Source organism: Nycticebus coucang, chromosome 4 (assembly GCF_027406575.1).
Source record: "Nycticebus coucang isolate mNycCou1 chromosome 4, mNycCou1.pri, whole genome shotgun sequence".
NCBI lineage: Eukaryota > Metazoa > Chordata > Mammalia > Primates > Lorisidae > Nycticebus > Nycticebus coucang.
This window is the reverse complement of record NC_069783.1, coordinates 13,803,423-13,823,842: the sequence shown is the minus strand read 5'-3', so window position 1 is coordinate 13,823,842 and position 20,420 is coordinate 13,803,423. Positions and strand designations below refer to the sequence as shown.

The 20,420-nt window shown below is 39.9% G+C and overlaps 1 protein-coding gene across 2 annotated transcripts in view; it reads left to right on the top strand.

Annotated features, from left to right (window-relative positions):
* Nucleotides 1-20,420, top strand: part of NBAS (NBAS subunit of NRZ tethering complex) — a 408,191-nt gene that overhangs the window by 151,716 nt on the left and 236,055 nt on the right. For both annotated transcript variants that reach the window (XM_053587868.1, XM_053587869.1), the window contains 2 exons: nt 12,155-12,340; nt 13,973-14,146. In XM_053587868.1, the coding sequence (XP_053443843.1) occupies nt 12,155-12,340; nt 13,973-14,146 (360 nt within the window). The remainder of the gene's footprint in view (nt 1-12,154; nt 12,341-13,972; nt 14,147-20,420) is intronic.

The window sequence follows — 20,420 nt, the reverse complement described above, 5'->3', positions numbered from 1 at the left end:
CACAAGTTCTTACTGACATTGCATTTGGTTTTGGCATATTAGGTTTCTTTTCTAAAATTAAGTTAGAAGCAGCAATAAGTCTAAACAAGTCATAATGTATTTGAGTTCTATTGTTGTATTGAGCCACCCATATGGGCTCAACTAAACCAGGTGTGAACCACCTCCGTATTGGCTGAGGGGAACCAGACCATTGATACTTATGATATTTATCCAATTGATTAGATAAATATTTGTTATGATCATAGCAGGAAGTAGGAGAATAATCCCAGATAATTGTATTAGAATTAATGGGAGAATGTTTGTTAGCAGCGTCTGGGAATCCGCAAGAAAGCTAAGTAGGGGTTTTTGTTAAAGAGGATTCCCAGAATTGATTTTTATCTCTATATTTTTCTTTACAATTAGGGAGAGGCAAGTGGTCCACAGACAAACAAGTTTCATTATAATCAGGACTTCCAATAGTTTGTATTTCATATTCCCAAACATAACGTCTATTTGCATCATGAGGATCTGGAGCATCAGTTAAAAATACCCTGTAGCTAGTAGGTAAACAAAAAGGAGGTGTGTTGCCTCTTAAAGTAAAGCAAATAGGCAAGGAGTCGGCTTTGCCAGTGAAATTAATTAAAGCCGCAGCATGATGTCTGGATTCTGAGTCAGTTAAACCTCCTAAGCGGATAGAATCATTAGAAAGAATTTTTATGGGGTTTGGATCTAGCCAGCCCACAGGGTGTAGCAGAGGAGGATTAGGCACATAAGACCAATAAGCTGCAGTTTCTACCTTAGGAGTAGAGATTAGTGATAGAAACGCAAGAAAGTACATTGTAGGAGTTAGAGGGTTTCCTTGAGATATGAGAAGTTGTTTAGCTTGTTTCACCAGGGCACGGATCTGTGTCCACGTGGTCTTGGAGGGTTTCGGTGAAATTTCCACAGTCGTCCTCATTTGTGCAGATAGGATCTTCATCCGCCGCAGGCGTTGTCTTCTGCGCCGGGGTCTCCGGAGGAGCCGGTTTGATGAGCCGGTCTGGAATCTAGACGGGAGAGTCGGCATCCTGTGGAAATATGCAAGCATAGCCTCGTCCGGAGGTTAACAATACATCAGGGCCTTTCCATTGGCCCGATAATAAATCTTTCCAAAGAACTTTAGGAAGGGTGGCAGCCGATTGTGGCTGCCAATGGGAGAGAGTAGGGGTAAAATTGTTGGAGTTTACATTAAGGTGATTTAAAACAAATAAAGCATGGGTTAAAATATGATGAGGAGAAAAATATTTATGAGCTTTTTGTAGGCGTTCAATTTGTAATTTTAATATTTGATTAGTTCTTTCAACAATCGCCTGACCCTGAGGATTATAAGGGATCCCCGTAGAATGAGCAATTTTCCACTGTATACAAAATTGTTCAAATGCTCGAGAGGTATAAGCTGGAGCATTGTCTGTTTTTAATTGATGAGGAACACCTAGCTGCTGAAAGCAGTAAAATAGGTGTTGTACAACATCTTTGTAGGCCTCGCCAGGTCTTGCAGAGGCACAGATAAAATGAGAAAAAGTATCAACAGTAACATGTACATATTGTAATTTTCCAAAACTAGACACATGTGTTACATCCATTTGCCATAGTACATTGGGGCGTAAACCCCGAGGATTAACACCAAATTTTAAAGGATGATGAGTAACAGGACAGGATTTACACTTCAAGACTATTTGTCTTGCCTGTTCTCTAGTAATTTGAAACATTTTTCTTAATGCGTTAGCATTTTGGTGATGTAAGGCGTGGCTTTCTTCAGCTTCGGCCACTGATGCCACTATAGTACGTGTTAATAAATCTGCAGTGGCATTTCCTTGGGCCAAAGGGCCAGGTAAATTAGTATGTCCTCTTATGTGACCAATATAAAATTGATTATTCCTTTGCTGAATTAAAGTTTGTAGTTTCTTTAATAAAGGTAGAATAGTTGAGGTTCCTGTTAAAAGAGCAGTTTCAAGAGCTGGAAAAAGAGAAGCAATATATTTTGAATCTGTGTACAAGTTAAACCTTTGTTTGAAATTATTAAAGGCCGAGATTAGAGCCCATAATTCTGTTTGTTGGGCAGAGGCTTGTGTGACCTCTTTAATAAGAGGAGACAGGCCTGGGCTAAAAACTACAGCTCGACCTGTAGAGGAGCCATCTGTGAACAAGGTTATTGCGTCAGACAGAGGCTGTTTGGAACACATAAGAGGAAATATAAGAGAAATTGTTTTTGTAAATTCAATTAAAGGATGTTTAGGATAATGGTATAAGATTTGACCTGCATAGCCTTGTAAGGCCAATACCCAATCATCATTATTTTGAAATAGTTGTTCCACTTGAGTTTTATTATAAGCAGTTACAATTACATGAGGATCTTTACCAAATAATTCCCGTGATCTTTTTCTTCCTTTATCAATTAATAAAGACACCAGGTATGGATAATCAGCAACAATCTTTGTCTGAACATGTGGTAAATGAATCCATTCTAAAATACCTTCCTGCCATAGGCAAGCTGTAGGAGTATACTCAGTAGAAAAAATGAGTAAAGACCATGGGTTTTGATAATTAATTTGTTTAACCCTAGCTTGAGTTAAAGCCTGTTCAACAACTTGTAAAGCCTGCAAGGCTTCTGGAGTTAAATGTCTAGGGGAACGGGGATTAGAGTCTCCCTGTAAGATAGTAAACAAAGGACTAAGGGTTCCCGTAGTAATCTTCAGAAAAGGTCGAATCCAATTTATTTCTCCCAGTAATTTTTGATAATCATTAAGAGTTTGTAATTTATCTCTCCTTATTTGCACCTTTTGAGGTGCAATATAGTCAGAGTGAATCCATTGTCCCAGATAACTTAATGGTTTATCTCTCTGAATTTTCTCTGGGGCAATGACTAAGCCAAATTTAGTTAATTGTTCTATAGCCTTTTCTAGCATTAGCTGTACTTTTGGCAGCTCAGGATGAGCTAGCAAGATATCATCCATATAATGAATTATGTAAGCACTAGGAAATTGTTTTCTCAGTGCTGCTAATGCAGCCGCCACAAATTTTTGGCATAAGGTAGGGCTGTTTTTCATGCCCTGTGGTAAAGTTTTCCACTGATATCTTTTAAACGGTTCCTGTAAGTTTAGAGAAGGAACACTGAAAGCAAAACGAGGACAGTCCTCAGGATGTAAATTAATAGTAAAAAAGCAGTCTTGCAGATCTATAATTATAAGTGACCATTGTTCTGGTACTGCTACAGGAGACGGAAGCCCAGGTTGAAGGGAGCCCATGTCTTCCATAATGGCATTTACTGCTCTTAAATCTTGTAAAAGTCTCCATTTGCCAGATTTTTTCTTAATGACAAACACAGGAGTGTTCCATGGACTAGTGGATTCCTCTAAATGACCTTTATCTAATTGTTCTTGTACTAAAATTTGTAATGCCTGTAACTTTTCTGTTGTCAGGGGCCACTGACTAACCCACACAGGAACATCTGTTAACCATTTTATTTTACAGGCATAGTTTTCTGCAGTGGCCCCTATGAAAAACACTGATCGTTAAGTTGATCACCTGTAACTAGTTTCATGTCTAGGACATGTAAAAGATCTCGTCCCCATAAAGTATAGGGTAGAGAGGGTAACACATAAGGTTGAAAGTGAATTTTCTTGTCCTTATATTCACATAACAAATGAGATGTACTACGCATGACACCAGAAACAGAACCGAGACCAACTAAAGAAGACCCAGTTCGATGAACCGGCCAGGATCTCGGCCAGTCGGAGGCAGCAATGCAGGTTACATCAGCGCCTGTGTCCATCAGGCCCTTAATGGGCCTGCCTTCTATTTTCATTTTTAACATCGGTCTATCATATAAATCATGTATAAGAGCCACACAATCTTTATCAGTAAATCCAAACTGTCCCTCTCCCCTGGCATCATGTAAGTGATAAGTGGGGAGTGGTATATATGGCAACAATAGTAATTGAGCAATTCTTTGTCCCTTATGAATTTGTGTAGTTTCTACTAGAGACTTTACCATGACTTTAATTGTATTTTCAGTATCAGAATCGATTACTCCTGGAACAACTTCAAAATGTTTGGTGTAATTGGAACTTCGTCCCAATATAACACCAACAGTACCTGGTAATAACTTTCCTTTTATTCCTGTGGGAACTAACACAACACCATCATGTTTGGATATGATTATATCTTTAGAACTGGCAAGGTCTAAGCCTGCACTGCCAGGAGTCCCACGTGGGAGATCATGAATTGTCCATTCAGGTGGTATACAATTAATAGTAGATGTGGGCTCTAACTTAGGTCGTACTGCGGTAGGAGCAGGAGACTCTCCCTTGGAGTCGGGGCTGGGAGAACGCCCCTTATCTAGTTTTTTGTCTGGTTGGTATCAATAAAGTTAGCACCCTTGTCTGACAAGGGGGTTCCATCTTTATGAAATTTAGATTTACATTCATTTTTCCAGTGCCTGCCCTTCTTACAACGAGGGCATGGTCCCGGGGGTAATCCACGGGACTTATTATTATTATTATTAGCACCGGTGGATTTCTTACAATCCTTCTGTATATGACCTGGCTTCCCACAGTTATAACAAGTGGGCAAGTCATGTGGGGGATTACACCCAAAACATGTATTACTGGGGTCTCTATCAAAAGCACCTTTAACATATGAACTAAATTTCTGACCCCGCATAGCTGCAGCAAACGCCATTCCCTGGACAATTGCTGGTGAGGCATCCATGCATGCTTTAATATAATCTTGTAAGGTACCTGTTTTCCTGAGTGGACGTATTAAGTCCTGACACAGCGTATTTGCATTTTCCCAAGCCAATTGCTTGAGTAATAATTCTGTGCCCTCTGATGGTGGAAGCATTCTATTAATAGCTTCTTCCAGGCGAGAAATAAAGTCAGGATAGGACTCTTCCATACCCTGTTTTATGCCTGCTAAAGTTGTGCCCTTGGTTCCCGGAGGAGGTATTTTTCGCCAAGCGGAAACTGCATTATGGCTGACTATCTCTAAAAATTGTCGGGGTAGTTTAATTTGATTTTCAAAAGAAGCAAATTCATCTGTCCCTAGAAGCATGGACAGCGTGGGCTGTGCTTTTCTTCCTACATGTTGATTAATACTTTCTCTACATCTATCTTCATACTCTGTTCTCCATAAAATATAATCACCTGGGGAAAGCGTGGCTTTGGCCGTTTGCTGCCAATCATACGGGGTAAGCCATTGACTGCTAATTGATTCCACAATTTGTAAGGTATAAGGGGCAGAAGCTCCCGATGTACGGACAGCCTGTTGCAGTTCTTTAAGCGTCTTTAACGACAGAGGTTCCCAGGTGGGTGGTGCCCTATCCTCAGTGGGAAAGCGTACCGGGAAAGCAAATGTAAAATCTCCCTGCTGACGGGCTTCTCGCACCGCCGCTTGAAAGCCCGCGGGCGGCGGAGGGAGACAAGGAGGTACGCGGGGAAGCGGAGCTTGTGAGGTTGTCTTAGATGTGACTTTTGGGACACGAACAGCCGGGTAAGCTCGGCGGGGGTGAATAAAATCATTCATTCTGTCCCTCTCATCTGGTTTAGTAAATTCATCGACCACATCCCACTCGTCACTGTCTGAGGAATTATCGACCGGTGGGAGTGGTGGTAGAATGTCTTTGAGCGTTGGAGCCGAAGGGACAACGCTCTCAGTGTTTGGTACCGGTTCAGGATCTTTAAGAACCTCGGGGGGAACCTCATCAGGAATCGGTGCCCCTTTAGATTCAGGATCACCAACCTCCGAATCAGTTTCTCTTATAAATGCTTCTAAAAAGGTATTGTCAGCTAAAAGTTCTCTAACTTGTAACCATAAAGGAAAAGCCTGAGGGGGCAAGACCTTCTCTCCATGTTCTTGCATGTATTTCCGCATTTCGCGTCCCACTCTCTTCCAGTCGGAGAGAGAGAGAGAGCCTTCCTCCAGAAACCAAGGACTAACCAACTTTATGAAATGTATAAGCTCCTCCAACCGTTTGAGAGACACATGAAAACCATTTTTTTCTAACAAACGCTGTATCATGACACTGAGCATGTGTTCTTCCTTACCCAATGTATGCCCCATGTTGTCCTGCGGATTACTCACACTTAACCGGTCAGCCTTTACCGGCGGGACTGCAGCTCCCTGGTGAGAGTCGCCTTCAATCTGAAAAAGAGAGGAAAGAAAGAAAAAGAAAGATCACCTGTCCTTCAGGTCCCTGTTCGAGGCGCCAGCTGCCGCGGACCGCCAGTCGAATGAGTCTCAGTCCGAGGGCTTTCAGGGCGAGAACGGCTCAGGTTGATTGAAAGGGCGACGCAGGAAAATGACAAACTGCCACACACCAAGGATGATGAAGAAAGCAGTTGTACTTTACTGATTTTTAGGCATGGTATTTATACATTTTTGACAATGTCTTACAAACTACAAAAGATATTTTTATGACTTGCTGATGCTTACAAAGTTCTTATCGAGTTTTGTAGATGGGAGTAGTCAACTGTCTTTTCTTAGACAATGTTTCTGCCCGTAAGGGGGAACAAAGGACTGCTGCTTATCAGCAGTTACTCTTTTACTTCTCTTTATCTATGTTTAAACCTTCTTTCTTTGTAAAACTGCTTTGTTCACATTTTGTATTTTTATATTTTTATATTTGATTATGATTTTTATGTTGTTAGTGAATTGATAGTGAATTATGTATATGTTTTAAGTGTATAGTGACAAAATTATAGAGAAAGCAATTTCATAGAAAACTTATTTCAAAGAAACAGTTTCAAAGGGACATAAGGTAGAGATAAGAGACCGGAGGGAGCGGGTATCTGGTAGGAACATCTTAACTTATCATCCCTGCATTCTCTTGATACATTGTTTCAATTAACTGACCTTTATGGTGGGAACGTGTTCCCTTGGAGACATTTAGTCTCCATTGTATAGATGAAGTCATGGATTAGTAAGTCATTATGTTTATTCTTAGTTTCTGAGGACATTCAAGCAACAATTAACCATTCAACTCAACAAACAAGTTTCAAACAGGTTTCAGGGTAAAGGTTATTTAGGCCTTTATGCCGCACCTCATGAATTCTTACGTTCACTAAAAGGCATGCTAGGCAACTTATGCGCTGCTGTTGCAGGCCAGGGGGACCGGGGGCAACGCTCCGGGGAGCACTCACCGCCTTACCACAGTTTTTACAACGCGGACAGAGCCATCCCGCCACGGCTTGATGCCGGGGGTGCGGCAGTTTGGTTTCCCTAGCACAGTGGTTATGGTGCCAGCCGCATACACTGAGACTGGCGGGTTCAAAGCCAGCCTGGGCCAGCTAAACAACAATGTGACAACTGCAACAAAAAATAGCTGGGCATTGTGGTGGGTACCTGTAGTTCCAGCTACTTGGGAGGCTGAGATAAAAGAATTGCTTAAGCCCGAGAGTTTGAGGTTGCAGTGAGCTGTGTGTGATGCCATGGCACTCTAAAGAAAAAAAAAATTAGCAAAAGAAAGAGAAAAAGTGTCACACTGGAATGAAAAATAAACTATTATTTTTTATAGTTATCTATGTTATTTATTTACAGATTTTACTTTTTAGAGGAGTTTTAGGCTTATTGAAAAATTAAGTAGAAATTACAGGAGAGTTCCCATAATCTCCTTTTCCCCCATCCCCAGGTTATCCTTATTAACATCTTTGAGTATACTTATGTGACCACTGATGAACTAAGATGTTCTTACATAGGTGAATGGATAAACTGTGGTACGTCCAGACAATGGATTGTTACTCAGTGCTAAAAAGGAATGAGGCTTAAAACCATAAAAGATGTGGTTTGAAAGCTTAACTGTACATTATTAAGTGAAAAAAGCTGATCTGAAATGACTGTATACTGTATGGTGCCAACTCTGTGACATTCTGGAAAAGGCAAAACTATGGAAACAGTGAAAGAAAAAAAATCAGTGGTTGCTAGGGGTTAGGGTATGGAGGAATAAATAGAGCACAGAGGACTTTTAGGGCAGGGAAAGTATTCTTCATGGTACTATAATGGTAGGTATGTGTCATCAGACAGTTTTCAAAACACGAATGTACAGCACCAAGAGTGAAACCTGCTTTAAACTGTGGGCTCTGGGAGATATTGAGGTGTCAGTGTAGGTTCATGAATCGTAACAAATGCACTGCTCTGCTGAGGGGTGTTGATGGTGGGGGAGGTGGTGTTGCTGGAGGGGTAGGCTGGGAGGCACATGGGAACTCGTACTTTCTGGTGAATTTTGTTGTGATCCTAAAACTGCTCTAGCAGTAAAATCTGTTAAGAACCCCACAGAACTTTCTGAAATTTAATTTTTTTAAAGAGTCTAGCATAATTCCTAGATATCTTGAATTCTCTTTTTGAGTAATTAGGATAATTATAAAGAAAGAAAAGTGATTCAGAGGTACTTTATTTAGTTGAATTATATTCTTTCTTTATTTAAAAACACTTCTCTTATAGGCTGTTTAATTAATTAATTAATTAATTAATATTTTTAGACATATCTTGCTCTTTTGCCCAGGCTAGAGTAGAGTGCAGTGGCATTAACAGAGCTCTCTGCAACTTAATACTTAGAGGCTCAAGCAGTCTTCCTACCTCAGCCTGTTGAGTAGCTCGGACTACAGGCACACACCATCCATCCTGCCTGGCTAATTTTTTTTATTTGTTGTAGAGTCGAGTTCTTGCTAAGTTTCTCAGGCTGGTCTCAAACTCATGGCTTCAAGTGATTCTTCTGCTTTGGCCTTTTAAAGTGCTGAGATTATAGGCATTTGCCAAAAGCCTAGCCTTTTTTTTTTTTTTTTTTAAGCTTTCTTTTAGGTATTGACATTTTATGTGGCTCATGCTATGGTCAAAGTGATATCTGACATAGTTTTATCTTTTTCATTTGTAGCAATTTAATTGGTGTGGGAATTCTTTTTCCTTAGTGCCTATAAATGCCTTTAGCAAAACTTATTTGTTGGTTTAGGAAAACATTTATAGCAGTACATTTTATCTGGTGAGGGCTTAGGGTATGTTGTATAATTCTGTAAGTTGCATTAGACCCTAGTTTCATTTCAAGTGTCAGTAATTTTACTTTAAAAATATTTTTACTTCAGTATGTATTTGGGAAAGCAGTAAATTCAGAGTTGATATTAGAGAGATGAATTTAGATGACAAAGTTGGTGAGTGTATTCCAAATCACTAATACACTATGTGTTCAAACTATTACTTGTACAAAGTTGTGTTCTATGCGTCAATTTTCTTAATGCTTCCTGAAAATTCATCTGAGACAGAGTTTTTAATAAAATTGGTATGAAGGCAGATGTATCCTTTCAGACATAGGTGGTATTTTTATTACTAGGCATTGAGTTAGAGAACATTTATCTACTGAAGTACCACCAGATCCCTCCTGTTTTGCCTCGTTCTTTACCTAATTTTACTAACCCAGCCTTGTGTTTATTTGTGCCACTCTTTTCACCTGAAAATGCATTTCTGTTTTTTTCTTTCACTGTCACCTGTTAGTCCCTGGGCCTTTGAAAGGCTTGGCCAGGCCCTTCTTACTTGCTGGCATTGTCCTTGGCCTTGTATAACTGCTCCCTCTTGCCCTTCTCGGCTCATTGTACTCACCGCTTTCCTGTCAACCTTAGGAAGTGATTTTGCTTTGTATTTCATTTGAAAATTTGAGAAGGTCCTTCCATGTCTGCTTGTTCTTCCTGGCTTTTCCAGTGGAAGAGGTCCCTGGTGTTCAGAGCTACTCTTTGTCGCTGCTGGTGCCCTGAGTTCTACATTCCCACGTGCTTACGATCATTTCACCCATCATCTGTTTTCTTCTTCCTGTATTTTTACCTCTCATTATTTACTGTGTCCCCTGCCCCTCCCCCCTTTTGGACATAAAGTCCAAATCCTTTCTATTTCATAAATGCAAAAAAGAAAAAAAAAAAGCATTAGAGCCCTGCCCTCCTTGGCTTCTGCATAGCTGCTTCTTTCTTTAGCAGCTTGGCTCAGAAACAGTCACTGTGCTTTTGCTAATCACTTTCTCAATGTTTGGTTATTCCTCGTGTCCTGAGTCCGGCTACTTCTACCACCCTACTGAAAACCACACTCAGTAAGACTAACAGTCCACCTCTTAGTGTCAAATTCCCCTTGTTTGTTGCTTAACTTCATCATCCTTTGACACTAGTTACTACTACTTCTTTCCTGAAACGTCTTCTCCTCTGGCTTCCGTTGTAGCATTTCCTGTCTTTGCCTTAGCCCTTCTCTTTAGTCTCCTCCTGTGGCTCCTGTTCTTTGGCTTGTCCCGTGCATGTTACTGTCCAGGGTGCTGCTCTTGTCACTAGCAGAGGGTCTACAGATTTGACCCATTCGGGTCCTCCTCCCCAGATACTACTCATGATCTAAGTGCTGACAGTTCTTAGACACTGTCTTCAGCCAACTATACGCACAGAGCGTGTTTTCTTGTTTTGGGACCACTATTGGTAGTCTGCACTGAGAAGTCCCACAAGTAATATGCTCAATACAGAATTAAGTTTTACCTTGGATAGATATCCTCTCTTCCCCCATCTACATGTGTATATCTCCTGTGGTTCTGGTCCTTCTAGAGTCCTCCTCCTCCGTCCTCAAACTCCTCACCTCCCCTGACCACATTTCATAAATTGTCTCCTTAGTTACACCTGTTATATTCTTCCTCCTATATGTCAAGTTCAGTTCCTTATTATTTTTTTGCCTAGTATGTAGCACATGTTCAGTGAATATTTACTGAACAAATGAGTGAACTAATTGGTGACTGAATGGGTGAACCAGTATATGTCTGCCAAGTTCCTCTACTGAGAGACCTGTGGCAGCTCTCCTGACTGACTGCTGGTTTCCAGCCAGTCCCCTTCCACTTCACCTCTGATGTTTCCTTCATCATTCGGTAGATACTTGGCTGTCTTTCCAAAGTGTGAATCTCTGTATGCCGTGCCTCCGTTGATAACCCTTCAGCAGTAGCGCTTTTAGGGCAGATCCCTGCATGTCCCTTGGCTTGGCGGACAGTGTTCTTCATCACCCTATCACCTACCCCTGCCTCCCCCCTACTGAAGCCATCTTTTTCATCACTTCACTGCCCACTTTCTTTTCCAGCACAGGAACTAATTGTACTTTCACAGCACATTATACATCTCTGTCTTCTGTGCTCTTCTCCTTCCCTAACCTTCCCTCTTCACCTAATGCCCACTGATTCGTTAAAGTCCATGTTAAATGTTCCCTCATCTGGGACATGCTCAGGTTGGGCTGGGCACTACTTTCCTTGGGATCCTGATCCTACACGGCACTTGCCTCACTCTGCTAAGTCACCGGTTCACTGGATTCTTTCTCTGCTAGCCTGAGAGTTCTTTGAAGGTAGTGACCTCATTATATTCAGTTTTGTATTCCGAATACCTGGAATGGTGCTTAAATCATAGTAGGCCCGCAATAAATCATTGTTAGTCTGGGAATAACAGCATAGGGAGTGGTGTGAGAGATTATGGGTTTAGGTCACATATGCATGATTTTTCCGTCAGTCATAGAATATATTAATTTATAAACTTGATCCAGAAGTAGGATTCAAATAACTGTTTCCTGAGTATGCATAAGGAAATCATTTTCTTTTTCTGATGAAAGCTAAATATTCAAATTGACACAAAGAAAGTATTTGTACCAGGGTTTCTTGAACAACTATTTCTTGAACAACTTTTGTATGGGAGGCACCGTGAAAAGATAGGTACTAAACGGGAATATAAAAGCAAAACCTTGGGTACAAACATTCTTTTTGGAAGAGAACAGTAAAAGGAAGATTAATTTGGTTTTATCACTACTAGCAGTATTAGGTTTTTCTCTGCTTGTTAATATAATGTTGGGAAATTAAACAGAAAAATATATGTAAAACTGTGTTGTAATGCTCTGTAAATTCAAAGTGGTTGTCTTTTTCGTATTATCTTTATCTTCAGTATTTCTTGCTGATTGTCTGATTCCTTTCATATAGTTTGATGCTTATATATTTGGTAAAGAACTCCAGTGTTTTTGTAGTAAGTAAAAATTGTATGTCACTGATAATACAGTTCTGTAAGAAACGATTACAAGAATTAGGTTTTATACCAGAAGATTTTACTTTAGAATATATGAGAAATATGTAAAGCTTGAACTTACTGTTGCTTTTCAATTTTAGGTTGACTGTGCCTTGTCACTTACTCGTCTCGGAATGGAGCGGAGTGTCCCTGGTTTGCTGGTTCTGTGTGATAATTTGGTTACTCTGGAAACATTGGTTTATGAAGCTGGGTGTGACTTAACCTTAACTTTGGAAGAACTCCAGCAGATGAAAGACATTGAAAAACTAAGATTACTGATGAATAGTGTAGGTTATTTTTTAACCTAATCACTCTGTACTTTGATTAGTATGTGTCTCAAACCAAAGGTGAAGTGTCCTTTAAGCCCAAGAATTTATTAAAGAAAGGGAAGTTTCTTGACTTTTTCCAAACCAAATGTTATGGATAAATTACTAAAGACACATATAACTATTTGTCTGTTTTTTTGCCTTGCTTGCCCTCTGTTCAGACCTATCTGTATGATTTGTGGGTTTTTTTTTTTTTTTTTCCTTTTAGTTAGGCATATTTCTAAACTAGCTGGTCATTCTAGTAACCCTGTGTCTTATCTTTCTAGTTCTTTACTCTTAAAATTTTCAATTACTTAGCTATTTCAAGGACAGAAGAAAAAAAGTACTGAATTTCAGAGGGCTGAGTGGTTGTGTGAAGAAAATGACTTGGCTTCAGGGTTGGTATGTTCAGGGGAATTTTCCTAGCCATTCTCAGATTGTTCTTAGGTCATCCTGTATTTTATCCCCACAGCTAGGACCTGGTTTCTATGCTAACTGATTCTGGAGCCAAGAATAATGCTGCCGTGGAGCTTGGAGCTGTCAAAGAATGCTCTTTCTAGTCACTTGATGTTTGGCAGCCTCCTTTGAATGGGCTGGATGAAGAGGCAGAATCAAGCTGGCTGCTGGCTCTTCCCTTCTGCTTTGCCTCCTCTCTCTCTCCCTCTCCCACTTCGCCTTAGTTTAGTCTTCCTTTTGTCTCTGCCTTTGTACTTACCTCCCTTTCTGTCATTTGTTTCTTTTCCTATAATCCACCCAATGAATTTTGATTTGTGTTATATATAGAATTTTTCTCAAAAGATTCAGGTTTATCTCCTGGTATAATTAAGAGAAGCAGTTGTGTAATTTTAGTCACAATGAGTAAAATTATCTGTGTCATTTTGAGTTTTGGAAAAATGGATGTAAGAGGGCAAAATAAAGAGAACCAAGAAAGGATGAGGAAGAGTCTAGGGTTTTATAGGTGAGACTTTGTTCTCAAATGCCTTCTTTTTTAGAGTTTATTTATCTGTCTGTCTCCGCTATTTTCTGTTTCAATGTTTGTGTTGGTCTAAGGCAGTGGTTCTCAACCTTCCTAATGCTGTGGCCCTTTAATAACAGTTCCTATGGGTCGTGACCCACAGGTTGAGAACCACTGGTCTAAGGTTTCTCCCTCTCCTTTCCTCCCTCCCTCCCTCTCTACCTCTCTCTCCCTCCCTCCCTCTCTACCACTCTCTCCCTCCCTGCTTCCCTCTCTCCCTCTCTCTCTCTCCCCCTCTTCCTACACATGCACTCTTTGGGCAGTTCCTCTCATTGTTCTGAACTGGAGGATCTCATGTTTGTCTTCTAGAGCTGAGCTTAGTTTAGGTTCCTTGGGAGCCCAGACTGATTATGGTCCAAAGAGATGGACTACCTGGTATTGCTGCTGTTAGCTATTAGCCCCTCTTGATTCATTCTCCGGCTACCTGTCTGTCCACGTTAAGAGTGGTGAACAGGAGGGTCTGCTTTAGAGAGTATTAGGCTTGCTTTATTTAATCCCTGCCTGATTATCTGTAAACTTTAGAATCTATTGTCTGGTATAGTAAGGTTTTCAGTTTAATTTTATGCTTGCTTATTTGTTTTGCTTAATTATACTTTCAGTGTTCTGAGGACAAGTATGTGACAAGTGCTTACCAGTGGATGGTTCCCTTTCTTCATCGTTGTGAGAAGCATTCTCCTGGTGTGGCTAACGAGCTATTAAGGGAATATTTAGTAACATTAGCTAAAGGGGACTTACAGTTTCCCTTGAAGATATTTCAGCATTCCAAACCAGATGTAAGTAGAATCTAACTCTGTGCACTTTTTCCCCTACAAAAGTGATTTTATCTATAATTTTTTATAGTTGAAGTAGTTGTCATTTTATTTTTTAAAGGTGTTTTAATAATGTGGTCTAACTTTTCTTTCAAGTTCATAAAACTTTATTTTGATTAGTTAATTATAAGGTTTTATTTATTATGTTCTATATATTGGAAACTGTCAATAGTGAGAAGTCTTGATAGTTGATGGGTATTAAATTCTTGTTATATAGGCTCTTTACAAGTGTTATCTCATTTAATCCTTACAACAGTCCTGTGGAGTAGGTACTTTTATAATTGTAATATTACAAGAAAGGAAACTTGTGATATTAAGTGGTTAGGTAATTGCCCAAGCTTAAACAGTAAGTAGAGGATTGGCTTTAAAAATAATTTCTCCATAAACAGAAAAGGAAATAGTTGGATTCAAACATAGTGCTCTAATTCTACAACTGTGTCTTCAACTGTTATACCGTCAGCTACCATCAATAGAAGAAAATGTTCTGCCTTTGAGGACTTTCAAAATATTTATGAAAATCTTTAGGTTCTCATAAAGACATCTTGTAATTATTTTTACTAATTCATATTTGCTTAAGTTTACAATATTTATAGCTTGGTTTTTTTTTTTTTTTTTTTGAGACAGAGTCTCAAGCTGGTGCCCTGGGTAGAGTGCCATCACATCACAGCTTACAGCAACCTCAAACTTTTGGGCTCAAGTGATTCTTTTGCCTCAGCCTCCCAAGAAGCTGGGATTACAGGTGCCTGCCACATGCCCGGCTATTTTTTTGTTGCAGTTGTGGTTGTTTTAGCTGGCCTGGACTGAGTTCGAACTTGTCAGACTCGGTGTATATGGCCGGTGCCCTACCCGCTGAGCAACGGGCACTGCCCTATTTATAGCTTTGTATTTCTAAAGGATACAAATGGTTGTTTAGATTTGCTGGTGATAGTCATTTTGTTAAGGACAGCATGCTTTTGCAATGTCAAAAACTTCTTAAGTTAGCCACAGATCAGTTGTGACGTTTCAAGAGATAGTGGCTTTTTTCCCATTAGAGGGGACTGAAGCAGACTGCACAGTCGCCTGAGGACCATTGGTTTGGGGTTCAAGCAGAAGCCATTTAGGATTTCTTTCAATTCTGAATTCTGTTTGAGTTTACCTCTTTGCACTGTCCCTTGTTACCCCGTTTCCCCGAAAATAAGACATCCTCCGAAAATAAGACCTACTCACAGGAAAGATAAGATGTCCCCCGAAAATAAGACCTAGCGCATCTTTGGGAGCACATCTTAAAATAAAACACTGTCTTATTTTTGGGGAAACAGGGTAGTAATAGGAAGTCCAATAAGATACATGGTCAGAGACCAGTATGATGAAAATATAAAGGAAATTGTTGCTTAATCTTAAATATTTTTTTGGCTCTAAAAGGGTGGTCTGTCAGAATTATGTCTGTTCACTGGCTATTTAAATTTCCTATCTTCTTGTAACACTTTGCACTTAGTATTCTGATTTTACATTCAGGGTGGTTTACTGTGAGCCCAGGGTGGGTTGCTTATGGCAGCAGAATACTATGAGAAGCAGGATGGATTGAATATGAATGTTTTATGAGAAGAAAGAAGTGACTTTAAATTCTTCCCAGATTTCTTGTGTGTGATATTTCTTTGCAGAATCTTGTAAATCCTTTGCATGTAGTCAGCTTTTTGTTGTTTTTACTTGGCAATTTAGCTTGTGCCTTTTGAATAAAACATATAGCCATGGGCGGCGCCTGTAGCTCAGTCGGTAAGGCGCTGGCCACATATACCGAGGGTAGCGGGTTCAAACCCGGCCCCGGCCAAACTGCAACCAAAAAATAGCCGGGCGTTGTGGCGGGCGCCTGTAGTCTCAGCTACTCGGGAGGCTGAGGCAAGAGAATCGCTTAAGCCCAGGAGTTGGAGGTTGCTGTGAGCTGTGTGAGGCCACGGCACTCTACCAAGGGCCATAAAGTGAGACTCTGTCTCTACAAAAAAAAAAAAAAAAAAAAATATAGCCATTTGCCTTTGTTGAAATGAGCAAACATCAGAGCAGAGAACAATGATGTTGGGCTCTTCCTTTGTAATCCAACATCTGTGTTTCTCTCAACGTTAGCTTCCTACAACACAAATTTGACCGTGTTGTGGTCTATGGAAAGTTTTCAATGGCTTACCATTGCTGACAGGGTTAAAGTTAGGCTCTCTGAAGCAGCTTAGAAGGAAGGTTTTATGTTGTCTGCTTCCAGTTTGCTCTTTAGCCTTATTTCTTTCTGAATGCACTAGGTCACTCACCTGGAACCTCTTGTCACACTGTTAAATTCATTTATTGCTCTGTGTAATGACCTGTTTCTTTTGTTTGGAAGGGTGATCCTCTTTCTTTCACTTTAAAAATACCTGCCTGTCCGTCAAGGTCTGACTCTTCAAGATTCTCTTTGTTGTAAAACCTCTGTTACCTTTTGTTCTGTGACAGGTCTTTATACCTTCCCTGTTATAGCCCATCACGCTGTGGCTGTGTTGTAATTATTTGCTAACATTTGTCTCTTCCTTCTGTTACTTCCTGTGTACAGCCTCTATATCTTACTTACCTCTATATTACCAGGGAATAGCATGGTGTCCAGTACAGAGCAAGTGCTCAGTACATTTTGGCAGGGCAAATGAATGAATGGTTGAAACTGGTGTCAATATAAAAAATATAGAGAGAAAAATCTTTGGGTGAAAAGATTTTCTTTGGAAATAATATATAAGAAGTGGGATTGCATTCCTGGATGTGCATACAGACAAGGCTAGCATCTGGTGGAGAATAAGGGAAAAGGTTGGGGTTCATTGGGGAAAGAGGAGGTTATACAGGTTGTTTTGAACAAAAGTTTCTTAGTACTGACAGCCTTGTAAGAGTTGCTGAATTCTGATCAGTGATTGTTAGTAGTTGCTAGGTAGGATTTGTAATCTTGGAGTTACATCAAGGCTCCTGTTGTTTCACAATGGGTTTTTGAGACAGTTCTTAGAAATAGGCAAGTGTTCTTGTTTAAATGGCTAGCTGCCCTTTAGCTGCTGGCTGTGTTCTTATGTGACTTATGTGCCGTTTGGAGAAAAATTTTTAAGCTACTTCCTGTTACTGGGCAAATTGTGTATGAAAGCCCTTTCTTTTGGCCTTTCTTGGTGCTGTTTGCCAGGGTTTGAGAAGGTGACTCTGTTTTCAGTCTTAGAATTTTCATGCTTGGGTTTCGTTATGATGCCTTGGATCACTTGATTACATTTGTTTGCTTCACTAGGATTGTGCTGGGAGCACTGAATTTTATTTGATTGTTTACGAAAAGAATGTACCTCAAATCTGCCGTGAATCATGCACAATGTACTTTTAGTAATGTATCAAGGAGCAATGTTTTCTGTACCAGGCAGCTTAGACTGCATTAACAAATTCTGCTGCTTTAACAAATGATCTCTAAATCTTTTTTTTTTTGTAGAGACAGAGTCTCACTGTACACGGCTCACAGCAACCTCTAACTCTTGGGCTTACGTGATTCTCTTGCCTCAGCCTCCCAAGCAGCTGGGACTATAGGCACCCGACACAACGCCCGGCTATTTTTTGTTGCAGTTTGGCCGGGGCTGGGTTTGAACCCGCCACCCTCAGCATATGGGGCTGGCACCCTACTCACTGAGCCACAGGTGCCGCCCATGATCTCTAAATCTTAACAGCTGTCAAAAGCTACTTTCACAGGCCAAAGACAGCCTTATGGCCAAGCCCGATGTTAATGGGGCAGGGAAAAGTAATCCTTTCATAGGAAGAGGGGAGAGAGTATTTGGGAACTTTAATCCAGTTGATCAGAGTCACAATGGACCTTAAAACTTACCTCTGTGCTACCTCATGTACCTTAAACTTTCCTCTTTTTTTATAACATCCTAAAGCCTTCCTCTCTGACTTTAAGCCATTGCTCTTTACTTGAATCCCCCTTGGAAAGTGAAACTTGTGAAGACATCTGGGCTAGTTCTGGACTGGGGTGAGTTGGGAACAAAACCTTCTGCCTTTGCACATTGTTCTCTGTTTACCAGACTAGTAATTTTTGAATGTATCTGTATCAGAACTATGTGCATTAAAAAAAAAAAAAATAGAGTCTTCAGTGCTCAATCCAGATTTGATGGATTAGAATTTAGGAGGAATTAGTTTGTATCCACTGATTCTGATGGAAAATCAGGGTTAGGATCAACTGTTTTAAATGTCTAGTTCTTCTTTTAACAAATGGAAATTCACTACATATCTTTTGTTAGGTGCCATCTTTTTAGTTTGTTTCTGAATACATATGCCAGTGAACAAATTAGTTTTAAAGTAATCTTTTCTATTTAATACTTATTGTAGAACATTTAGAAAACTCACGAAAATGTAAAGATTAAAATGAATTTTTATTTCTGGCAATATCATTGACCAGATAGTCTGAAAATGTCTAGAAGTGCTCATTAAAATATTAATTTTTTAACACATGTTTACTGGCACACTTGAACTTACAAAAAAGTAAGAGAAATTCTTACCTGCCAAAAATGAAGGGGAGGATAGAAGTCAGAGAATACTCCTCAGAATGACGAAGTAGCTATTTGGGGTGGGAGTTGCAGTCCTGAAAGCCCCCAGAGGAGTGAATTTTAGCACCTATCTTGAGACAGAAGAAGACTTTAAAGTGATGAGTTAGGAGTGAGGTCTTTTAGAAAGCAGATTATGGGTGGGCTGGTCAGCTGACTAGACCATCAAGCTGATTTAGGGGCCACATGCCCCAGCCTCACGGTCACCACAGGGCTGGCCAGTTGGGCGCAGGGATTCAGCAGCAGCGGCAGGCGGAGAATCAGGCTCCAGAGAATCATACCAAGAGAAGAAGGGGAGGTGAAGCCGGATGAAGTCGAACATGGCCTGCCGCCTGTAGGGAGAAAGAGCTCAAGGCCAAGGATGCTGTGGCATTCGGATCCCACTGAATGAATTGGAAGAGACCCAAGAGAAGATGACCATCCACCAGACTTACTTCCAACAGGACAGGGGTGAAGACTCCATCACCTCTTGGCTTCTGGGACATCAGCCAGAAATCCATGAAAACTACCACATACTTGGATAGGAGGAGAAAGAAGCACCTATTCTATGGATTGACATTTTAATGCCCTTAAGAAATACAGAAACTTTTGCAAAGCTCAAGTAATATTCTTATGAAATAAGAAATAATTTAATTATTTCTGTATATTCATAGTAGGTCCCTTCCTTTTTTGAGAGCAGCAAATTAACTTCTTTGTACAGACTTAGAATTTATCTAAAGATTTAATCTTTTTGCTTCTTATTTCTTAGAAATTTAATGGGTTTTATATTGTCTGTTTTCCTATGCCTTGAAGCTCAAGCAACAAGTGTTGACTTGTAGTAAAAAAAGAAATATTTGTAACTGGCATGAAGCAGCAGCTGGTCTAAAATAGTCCATTCCGGCAAATATAACAGTGAATACTAGGACAATTGTTCGGGCTGTTTTTAAAAGTTTCCTTTAATCACATTAGTAGATGATGGGATTAACAGACTCGTTACATGTTACTTAGTATGCTGATCATTATTAAAAGTAAAGTTTGTGTCATGCAAAAAAAGTGAGACTTCTATTATAATGCCAGGGTGTCATCATCAGTAAAATTGTAGAATAGGAAACTACACAGCCATTGGCACATAAAGGCAGCAAAAAGATTGACATGTGCTCTAGATTAGAGGTCGGGGGGCGGGGTGCGGGGAGCAGGGAATTTCTTTTTGAACATGTAGCAATGGTCTTGCCTCACATGAATTTGTGGTTTGAATTGATACTTCTCTGTAATCTATGATAAAATTGAACACAGGCTAGTGAAACTTGCTTTGCTTGGTAGTAGCAAAAGTAAAATCCCTTTGAGGGACTCATTTTCATCAAGATTATACTAGGTTCTCACAGATAAAGCCTGGAAGAAGTTGAATTTACAATCCAAGTTTATAAAACACAAAAGGAAAATAACTTTTTGAGCAAGATTCAGTGGTAGACTTTCTCCCCCTTCCATTCTGATACATTAGCAGATGCAGGCTATGAAATGAATATTTTAAAGATTTAAGACATAAGGAAAGAAGTAAAGACATGAGATAGAAAGGAGAAACTGTGAAAAAAGGAAAGTACAATTTGAAAAAGAACCAAATAGAACTTCTAGAATTGACGTTATAATAAAAGTAGAAAAATTAAATGGATGTATTAGAAAGAATTTTGATAAAATTTAAGACACAATTAAAATCT